At 38.3% G+C, this 10,989-nt stretch overlaps 1 protein-coding gene and 1 long non-coding RNA gene across 3 annotated transcripts; both read right to left on the reverse strand.

Annotated features, from left to right (window-relative positions):
* Positions 1 to 5,758: 5,758 nt before the first annotated feature.
* Positions 5,759 to 7,235, reverse strand: LOC145111113 (uncharacterized). 2 transcript variants are annotated; one of them, XR_013710176.1, is made up of 5 exons: positions 7,167 to 7,235; positions 7,024 to 7,077; positions 6,869 to 6,933; positions 6,140 to 6,226; positions 5,759 to 6,014 (listed from the first exon to the last, which is right to left on the reverse strand). It is a non-coding gene; the product is annotated as an uncharacterized LOC145111113 (long non-coding RNA). The 2 variants fall into 2 exon arrangements; XR_013710175.1 differs by having other exon boundaries at positions 6,869 to 7,077.
* Positions 7,236 to 8,067: 832 nt separating this feature from the next.
* On the reverse strand, positions 8,068 to 9,100 carry LOC145111378 (uncharacterized). The gene is made up of 4 exons (XM_079047661.1): positions 8,832 to 9,100; positions 8,542 to 8,733; positions 8,186 to 8,277; positions 8,068 to 8,109 (listed from the first exon to the last, which is right to left on the reverse strand). Exons 1-3 carry the CDS (start codon positions 9,025 to 9,027, stop codon positions 8,228 to 8,230), a joined length of 438 nt encoding a protein of 145 aa, XP_078903787.1. The 5' UTR covers positions 9,028 to 9,100; the 3' UTR covers positions 8,068 to 8,109; positions 8,186 to 8,227.
* Between the last annotated feature and the right edge of the window lie 1,889 nt (positions 9,101 to 10,989).

Genomic DNA, 10,989 nt, shown 5'->3' on the forward strand with positions numbered 1-10,989 from the left:
CAGATTGGTATCAGAGCAATGTTTATAGTGAACTTAGTATATCAATACATAAAAGATATACAAACTATAAATACATTTGGGGCTAAGAGCTCTGACTACAAGTATACTTTTAAAATTTAAGTATTTTTACAAGAAGTATACTAACACTCATACTTACAAGTACAGTATCACAGTCATAAGAACTTAAAAGTATTTGGATGTTGAACATTAGAGTCAAACCTGGACAGTTATGTAATCATATTTGGGATTAATATAGCCTGATCAACTATATTGATTTGAAATATGACCAACATGTGTTTGGGAGTGATAGTGGTGTTGTGGCATGTCTAAAACTTACCATACATACTCAGAAGAACTTTAGAACAGAACGTAAAGATTAAAATACCGTAGGGGTATTTAGGCACTATATACTAATAAAAAACATGTGAAAACAATAGAACAAATTAAGGGTAGAACTATAAATATTAAGGGTATATTACAATTATATATAATTAAAAATTATATAGACTTAGAATATGTGATTTAGCTTCATTTCCTGTTCCTTGTTTGGTTGTGGATTTAGAGCCGGGTCATTTAATCGAAGGTTGAATATAACCAAGTTATATATAATTAATATGCACTTTATAGTTATAGTAATATCAAGAACAAGTTGTACTTAGTACATTATTTGTTAATTGTAGGTCTTTCTTGTAGAAACTTATCGTTACTAACTATATTCTATATCTCTCATCCCTATTCTCGCTTAGATAACAATGGCTGGATTTCACATACCTGGAAACCGGTATTTCCCAAACCAAGAACAAGATATAGAACCAGAGGAAAATCACGAGATTCCCATAGATGATGACTTTGCTTAGAATTTTCCTGAAGATAACAATTCCGGATCAGAAGCCTATAATCCACCACCAGTTGCTCAGAATCCTAACCCTCGTCCAGTTTTCCAAGGTCCGACGCCTATGTGGGTACAAAGCTTAGAAACATGGAGTCAAGAGCAGAATCAACCAATGCCTTACAACGGAGACATAAGCTTCTACAACTTAAGCGAAGGAGGTTCAACAGACAGAGTCCTGCCAATTATAGTTAGTAGAGTTGCTCGAAATGAAATTCAGGGTAGAACAGCCATCAACCGAATCGGGGAAGTTGTTGTCAATATGAGAATTAATACAGTCAGTATTCATCGTCTTGAGCATATTCGTGAGAGAAATACAAGGGACAATGAATCTCTATTGCAAGCATTAGCTGAAACTCGAGCTGAAGTCATAGAGCTTCGAGCACGCTTGACAGTGTATGAAAGGCATCTGCTTGCTATGGAGCGTCAAATGGCCGAGTTGAGGGTACATCCATATGATACTCGTCATCATTAGGAAGTACTCTACTCGTTTCTTATTCACTCTTTTGGTTATAGTTAAGTCTATGGTTAGGTTTTAGTGTTATTTTTCAGGGTTTTTCAGTAAGACCACGAAAATTCTATTTTCGATAGGTCTTTATGATGTCGATATTTTCTCAGAATTTGGTGTATTGTAGATTTGTTTAGGGTCAAGTTTTCCAGACTTATGTATTCAATATGCCAATTTAATCGACATGCATTTTCGTACTCTTGAAAAATAACCATTTAATTTCATATTATTCAGTTACAAGTTGTACTTGTCATAGACTTCTATTTCCAATTCATTCCAAGATTCATATCGAACTATCTGTTTTAGTTCAGAGATATCAGGATTCATATTCACTCTTGATATCTTATGATCATTGTATCTTTTGACTTTATAGAAAAAGATGCCTCCACGTAGGAATCCAAGACGTCAAAATACTGATGAACCACCGGTACCACCTCCGCCACCACCTCCTCAGTTTGACCCCGCTATGTTCCAAGCGGCGGTCACGGCAGCTATAACTGCTGCTATGGCTCAGATTAGTACTTCTGGTGCTAGTGGGTCTGGAGCTGGTACAAATCCTGCTAACCAGGGCGAAGGTCATGGACACTCGCGAGAGTGCACTTACAAGGAGTTTTCCAATGCCAAACCCAGGACCTTTAATGGAACTGGTGGAGTTATGGCATTAAGGGAATGGATAGAAAAGACAGAAGCAAATTTTGAAATTTGCTCTTGTCCTGAGAACAGCAAAGTCAAGTTCGTTGCTTGTACTTTTTCTGAAAGAGCTTTAACGTAGTGGAATGGTCACGTTAAGTCACTTACTCTAGTAGTGGCTAATTCGATCAGCTGGGAGAACTTCAAAGCTATGCTTTTGCGGGAATATTGTCCGCGAGGCGAAGTTCAGAAACTTGAGCAGGAACTCTGGGGTCTTTCAATGGTTGGTTTTGATATATCAACATATACTAGTAGATTTTGTGATCTGGAAATTCTGTGCCCGTAGATGGCTGCTCTAGAGAGCAAGAAGATTGAGAGATATATTTGGGGACTGTCGCCCCAAATTCAGTCAAGTGTGTTAGCTTCAAGGCCTGTTACTTTTGACAGTGCTAAAGAGTTGGAACAATCTCTTATTGATTATGGTTTTCTATGATGCATCCATCACTAGTTTTGGGGTGGTCCTCATGCAGCGAGTACGGGTGATAGTTTATGCTATGCGGTAGCTAAAGTCGCACGAGATGAGATATCCCCCGCATGATCTTGAGTTGGGGGCTGTGGTTTTTTCCCTCAAGATTTGGAATTAGTATCTTTATGGGGTCCGTTGTACTTTCTACACGAATAACAAGAGTTTGAGACATATTATGGATCAGCCAAACCTGAACATGAGGCAGCACAGGTGATTGGACGTAGTCAAGGATTATGACTGCGAGACCCTTTACCATCCGGGTAAAGCGAAGGTGGTAGCGGATGCTTTGAGCCTCAAGTCGTCTGGGTCTTGAGATGGGGTATCATGCATGAGGATATCAGCGGATTGTCTGCTTTTGGGATTGATTAGGGAGGCTCAGACCAAGGGTGTCCGGGAAGAGAACTGAAAGATAGAGACGATCAGGGGTGAGATCGCCAGATTTGTTACGGATAGTCATGGATTGTTAACCCGTTGTGGTCGGTTATGGGTTCCTATGTCTGGTGGGGTCTAACAAATTGTGTTGGAGGAAGCTCATAAGTCTCGATTTTCTATCCACCCGGGGGATACCAAGATGTATCGGGATCTGAGATTGAGCTATTGGTGGTCGTGTATAAAGAGGGAGATCGGCTGGTATCTGGAGAGAGGCATGACCTGCAGGATGGTCAAGGTTGAGAATCAGAGGCCGCATGGCAAGCTAGAGGTTCCCATGTGGAAATGGGAGCTGATTTCGATGGACTTCATCACCAAGTTTCCGAAGACGGCAAAGGTTTTTGATGTTATTTCGGTCATCGTGGATCGATTGCCCAAGAGTGCCTTGTTCCTGGCGATTTGGGAGAGTTCTTCGGCCGAGAAGTTGGCCGATGTGTATATACGCGAGATCGTTGCTTCTCATGGGGTTCCGGTCTCCATTATTTCAAACCGTGATGTTCGATTTACATCCCGTTTTTGGTAGAAGTTCCATGAGGAACTGGGCACGTGGTTGCATTTCAGCACAGCTTATCAACTGCAGACTGATGGACAGAGTGATCGGACTATACAGACCCTGAAGGATATGTTGCGGGCTTGTGTCATCGATTTTGGTGGGAGCTGGGACTCCTACTTACCTCTGGAGGAGTTCTCCTACAATAATAGTTTTCACTCCAGCGTTGGTGCTCCGCCTTTCTAGCTCTTGTATAGGCCGAGATATCGTACCCCGATTTGCTGGGGAGAGGTTGGCGACAGGGTTATGCGGCAGACCGAGGAGGTCCTTTAGACTACGGAGATAATTCAACAGATCAGGCAGAGGTTGCACACTACCCAGAGTCGACAGAAGAGCTATGTCGACCAGCGCCGATCCGAGTTGGAATTTTAGGTCGGCGATATGGTGTTACTAAAGTTCTCACCTTGGAAAGGTGTGATTCGCTTCAGGAAGAGGGGGAAATTGGGTCCTCGATATACTGGGTCATTCAGGATTATTGTCAGGTCTGGTAAGGTGGCATACAGATTGGATCTTCTAGAGGAGCTCACTCAGATTCACATCACTTTCCTTGTTTCCCGTCTGTGAAAGTGCATGTTGGATGAGGGTGCAGTGGTGTTCTTGGATGATATTCAGGTTGATGAGTGCCTGAACTATGTTGAGAGACGCGTAGCTATTCTGGAGAGGAAAGTAAAAGTATTGCGTAGCAAGGAAGTACCTTTGGTAAAGGTACGATGGCAGCATCAGAGGGGCTCCGAGTGGACCTGGGAGCCAGAGGCTGAGATGCAGGTGCATTATCCAAATTTTCTCTATGCAGCGGACTTCAAGGAATAAATCTAGTTCAAGTGGGGGAGAGTTGTAACACCCCAGTTTTCAGGCATTTTCAAATTCATCCCTTGGTTTTAAATTAGAAGTCAATTTGATCCCTAAGTCCAAGAATTATGCCTTAAAGCCCTAATGGCATTTTTGTAATATAAGCTGGAGGAGTACACTAAGCGTACATGTGTGTACGCCTAGTGTACTAAGGCGCACCCTAGTACGCTGGGCGTACACTCACGTACGTTGGGCGTACTCATGTCAGGAGGAAACCCTAAATTTTAGGGTTTGAAGGGTATTTAAGCATCATATTGGCTCATTTCCTTTCCACCTTTCAGCCTCCACTCCCTTGGGACGTTTTTGCAAAACCTAATCCTTGAGTGTTCCTTTTTGAGCTCAATTTTGTGCTTTTTGGTGTGTTAGAGGAAGAAGAAGATTCTTGGAGAAGCCTTGGTGAAGGAGCAACTTATGGATCTGGGATTCTTACCTTCTTGAGAAGCTCCATAAGGTATAAAGCTTCAATCTTGCCTTGTTTTCTTTTAGATCTTGCCATGAAGAAATTTATATGTTCTTAGTCCCTTTTCTTGCTGTTAAATAAGACATAAAGGTGGTTTAACAAGACATAAAAATGCTATCTTGGCTCTTTTGGTGCATGCATGAGGTCTTTAGTGGTTAAGACAACCTAGAATCTTGATGTTGAGCCCTATTAAGACATGCATGACTTTAAAGTTGGAAACTTTATGGTTTGGAACACCTCTCTGGACCTAGATCTGAAATTTGGACGTTGGATTGAATAGGATAAGTTCTTAATCACGTTTTGCATGGCCACCGCGTATGCTGGGCGTACCAAGGCGTACGCTGGGGGTAGGTGGTAAGCAGTGCGATTTCGTTCAATCCAGGGTACGCTGAGCGTATAGCTGGGTACGCCTCGCGTACTCAGCCTGTTGGGTTTTCGAGTTTGGGCTTCAAGCTTTGGGCCACCTTTTGGGCTTGTATGCTTGGGCCCTTATTAGTCCATATGATTATGACACTACTAGAAAAACAGCCTTTTACGACGCGCAATGCGTGTCGTAAAACGCTCAGACGACGCGCAAATGCACGTCAAGAAAGGCTCTGTCATAACAAGAGACGACACGCTTTCGCGCGTCGTCTATAGACGACTCACATTTACGACGCGCATTTATGACACGCAATGCGTATCATTAAAACCTCTGTCAAGAAAGTCCATGTCATAAATGAAGATGACACACATTTTTGCGTATCGTAAATTTAAATGTTTAAAAAAATATATTTATATATTTATTAATTTTTAAATTAAATTTACATTTAATGTTTCATAATAGAAATAAAATACCATATACAAAAAATACAATCCATTGCATACAATTTAATGTCATACAATTCTATTTCTTACAATATATGAATTTGCATTCATTTAATAGACTCTGTGTTTCATACTAACAATTGAAATGAAGAATGCAACACTTGCATTTGCAACATCTTATCTCTTTCAGCTTGAGCTTTCTTTTCATCCCATAACACTTCAGTCTGGTGAATCAATGCAGGTACTTCATCCACCTACAAGGGCAATTACGTCTTTTAATCATGGACAAAAAATATTTTACTTTCGATATAATCCACCATCTGTCGTTTCACCCATCTGGCTTCTACTCCACGTGTTTGGAACAACCTGCACAATAATAAATACATATAATTAAATTTCAATTCAACACCATTAGTTTTTTTTTGCTTAAAAATTAGAAGAAAAGGTATGGAAGTTGAAGTAGATATGTAATAATGTAAGAGATGAGTGACCTCAATTATTCCAACTACTTCAAATATGTCTTTCAGAAGCGAAATCACTTGTAAAGCAAGTACATCTTGTCTGCAGTCGTCTCCAACCTGCATAATAAATATATATTCATTTCTTCCAATTACAACATTCTACTTGTATACAAACCACTTTTCACTACTAGATTTTTCAACTACACTGTCCTAATAAGAAAAAAATAAAATCTAAGTTAACAGCCTGGCTGTTGAACTTTTCATTATAACCAAAACTATATATATATATATATATATATATATATATATATATATATATATATATATATATATATATATACACACACACACACACCATAGGGACCAAATAAGAGAAATTTACAAATTTTTCCCCTGTGAAATACTGTTTTTTTCAGTTTTGGTCCAAGGGTAAAACGGCCATTTTGAAAAATCTAACAGCTACACTGTTTACTTACAGGTCACATGGACCAAAAAAAGCTTAAAACTTTTTAGAAAATTTACTAACCTAATAAGAAGCACTTATGTATACTCTTCACAAAAAGAGTGAGATATCCATTGAAGTACAAAAATTTCAAAAATAAAGTTCATTATGATACCAAGCCATTAATGTACAACAACTATGTGTCCGCATGGAATGGAATCAGTCATTGCATTCCATCGTATGAATGGAATGAGTTTCTTGTATTATATATAATTAATGGCAAATTGTGAATGATATATTAATAGCAATGAGCTTACCAAATCCTTGTATGAAAAAAACACAATATACCCCATATCAATCGTATTTTTGTTGACAAAAACACCTGACCATTTTTCAAATAATTAAATAAAACTTAATTTATATCATATATACAATAATATATGTATATAAAAAAAACTTAATCTACACCAACAGGTTTTGGGAGTTGTAAGAAGTTTCGTGAATGCAAATCTGTTGCAAATACTGTCTGCATAAAAAAGAATTACTCTTTAATTTAGTTTTTTTAAAAGAAAAAAATATTTAATATATATGTCAGGGTGGAATATTTCAACATACTGTTAGATACTGGAACAATCCATCTAGCTATTGTGGCTTCATATATACACCTCCAGTTATAGAAGAAGCCTGCAAATCATATAACAGCAATATATATTCAAGTAAGGGCAGAATTGTCATTTTCATAAACTTAACAGATAAGCAGAGGGACAAATTTGTAATTTACTCAATTGTTGCAGGAATGCAAAATGTTGTGACCCAATAACACATGAATCTATAGGCACCATTGATCTTTGAGCAGGAAAAATTGAATTCATAATGACAACATATCTGAAAAAATATAAAATCTTTTTGTTAGAAACTGTGATTAAATTATAGATTAGATGAAGTTGATTGATGAATGAAGATAGTCAAATTGATTTAGATTATAAAAATGATTGTAAACAGAATGAAAGATAAATTTACCTGTGTACTGCTTAGATGAAACAGGGGTCATACTTGGTTTTTGTGTAGTGTGTATTATGGATAAGTTCTAAACTGGAGAGATTAACTGTTTGGGATTGACATTTTCTTCAACAAGATCATACATTTTCTTAACTGGAATTGACAAATCATATTTATATACAACTTTAGCTTTCTGCAATGCTTCTGGAATTCCCTCACGAATTTGCCAAAATGATGATGCTTGATTAAAATCCTGTAATATGGCTCCATCACTTACTAAACCACTTTTCATTGCATCCACAAGAAAACCCTCAACATTCTCTCTACAAAAATCAGATAGATATTATATATAATTATTATTATATATAAATATATAAATAGGTAAAGTAAAACAGAAAAAATTTAGTTACTTGTCATTAGATTCATTGCTTCCGGTTGTCTCGATAAGAACATAGAAGTTGTAAATTGGAGATGCAAATGGATTTTGGACATTGTCTAAATGATCAACAAACTCAAAGGCAGATAATATTTCACCCAGTCTAGCTTGGAATAGAAGTTTCTAATACAAACAAAAAAAAGAATATCAGATTTTTTCTCAAAAAGCAAAGTGAACAAAAATAAAAACAATATTTCACCTGGCAACTGATATAATCTTGACAGGATGTCCTGCTTTAGATTTAGGGGAAAACACCGGCTTTCGAACCTTTTTTCATGATTAACCTTGACCCTGTACGCAATTCCCACAGGAAAATTATGAGAATAAGAGGATTTGAGGCCGATTCCTCTTTTATTTCTATTTTTATTTTAATTTTCGAGTCATACTCTATCTTGGCACCATCATCAACCCATTCCAACATTTATTGAATTCATATTTTTTATTAGGATCAGTTATATGGTGCAAAACAATATCCATTTCATTTGCTAAATTGATTTTCGAATTGCTAGGAGAAAGGGGAGGAAAGTTTATTAAATAAAGGTTTAGCAACCTTACCTTGAACAATCGTTTCAGGGGATTGAATCAGCGAGTTTAACTTTTCCAATTTCAATTCACGCTTCAAAGGCGAAGAGCCACAAACCACTTCAGTTGCTATCGCACCATCAAACGAACGAGGAGGCAGTTCTCCCAGACAAACCCTCAATGGAGTAACCTTCTTGTAACTAATTAAATACAGCAAATCGAACCCTAAGGTGCAATAGAATCGAAGTAAACTCGTTCAAAAAATCGAACTGGGAAAAGTATGGTTCAAAAACCAAACATGTGATGGAAATCAAAAATCTTACCTGTGATGGAATCGTCGGCTGGAGTGGAGTCGACGGCTGTGTCTATGTCGGAGATGAAAGTCTGGCAGGAGATGGGTGTCGTCGCGTCGTCTGTTCTGGTTCGCATATGGGGGTGTGGAAGAAAGGGAGGCGTTTTAGAGCCTTTTTCTTGTTTTTGTTTTCCGGATACACTGGGTCCAGACTCGGTACGAGTCATACAGGAAGGGTGAAGAACTGAAGAGGGAGTGGTTGAGCTTAAGGTCTTTCTTGAAATCGCAGGTTGGGTTTTAGGCTAGAGAGAGAGAGAGAAGACGAAAACCCTAGGCTTCTTTCTTGCTAATTGGAAGAGGAGCGGGTTTTAATTTTTCACATGGAATAGGCAGGGTTTTAATTTTTGGGGATTTCATTTCCCGCTTAAAAGGCGTGTTTCATTAAAAAAATATAAAGCGACACACTTACACGACACACATTTTATGATAGGCGTCTTCCGTATTTCTTTTTTCTTTCTTTTCTGACACAAATTTTAGGGTACGCACAAATACGTGTCCTCTATCCTTTAAATTTTATAAGAGATGACATTATTTTTAGGGCACACGTTTTTGCGTATCGTAAATCACTGCGTGTCATTGTTTGCGCGTCATTAAAGGGTTGTTTTCTAGTAGTGAGTACGCACAATCTCTTATTGATTATGGTTTTCTATGATGCATCCATCACTAGTTTTGGGGTGGTCCTCATGCAGCGAGTACGGGTGATAGTTTATGCTATGCGGTAGCTGAAGTCGCACGAGATGAGATATCCCCCGCATGATCTTGAGTTGGGGGCTGTGGTTTTTTCCCTCAAGATTTGGAATTAGTATCTTTATGGGGTCCGTTGTACTTTCTACCCGGATAACAAGAGTTTGAGATATATTATGGATCATCCAAACCTGAACATGAGGCAGCGCAGGTGACTGGACGTAGTCAAGGATTATGACTGCGAGACCCTTTACCACCCGGGTAAAGCAAAGGTGGTAGCGGATGCTTTGAGCCTCAAGTCGTCTGGGTCTTGAGATGGGGTATCATGCATGAGGATATCAGCGGATTGTCTGCTTTTGGGATTGATTAGGGAGGCTCAGGCCAAGGGTGTCGGGGAAGAGAACTGAAAGATAGAGACGATCAGGGGTGAGATCGCCAGATTTGTTACGGATAGTCATGGATTGTTGACCCGTTGTGGTCGGTTATGGGTTCCTATGTCTGGTGGGGTGAGATCCCCAGAACTCTTATTTTAATTATTTTTCAATGATTTTTTAATTAAAAATCATTATTTTATAATAAGAAGAATATTCTACCCCACAAGTGGGTCAAGTGTGCCCACTTGCCTCCTATGTGTCACTTTCTCATTGGTCCAACCTTATCCACATCACACAAACCAAGCCAAACATCCCTTCACCCTAGCCACTTGCTCCAGCAACCCTCCATATAAGGAAATTCCTGGGATTTCCTTGATCATTTGTTTCACCATCAAACATTATACGCTTCTTAAACCATCAAGAGGGCCTCTTTTCTCTCAACTTTCAGCCACACTTTTGATGTGTTCTTGAGTCATTTATTCACTTATTGGTAAGTATTTCCTTCTAACTCAAGTGCTATTACATGTTTTCATAACACTCTTGGATCGTCGACTCATATCTTAACACCAAAAATCGTTTTTAGGATCATCCAAAACTTCGTGTGTTCATCAAGTGATCTAGACTTGAAACTCATCATCTTCAACCTTCTACTCTTCAAGAAATCACTCAAGGTGAGTTCATACCCCTACATTTTCTAGTTTTCTTCAGTTTTCAGGGGGGGAATACAAGTTAAAACACCAAAACATATTCAAAACTTAACTTGACAGCTTACAACAGAAAAGTTGTGACCTGTTCACGAACTGTTTTACCCCACTTAAAATTAATATCTTTCAAAACTGTTTAATATGCAAGTAGTTCAGGTTTATACCTTTAAAATGACTACTTTCACATCTCCATATGATTTTTCTACGATTTATGCTGATTTTTACAAAACTACCTATCATTTCAGAAACAAATTCGGACCAGTCTGTGATTATGAACACTTTCACATAAGTTAGATACTTCTAAAAATCATAATAAAAATTATGAATAAACTAGACACATTTTCTAAACTCTCAGAGTTTACGGGGT

Source organism: Lactuca virosa, chromosome 5, assembly GCF_052849685.1.
Source record: "Lactuca virosa cultivar CGN04683 chromosome 5, Lactuca_virosa_CGN04683_v6, whole genome shotgun sequence".
Classification (NCBI taxonomy): Eukaryota; Viridiplantae; Streptophyta; class Magnoliopsida; order Asterales; family Asteraceae; genus Lactuca; species Lactuca virosa.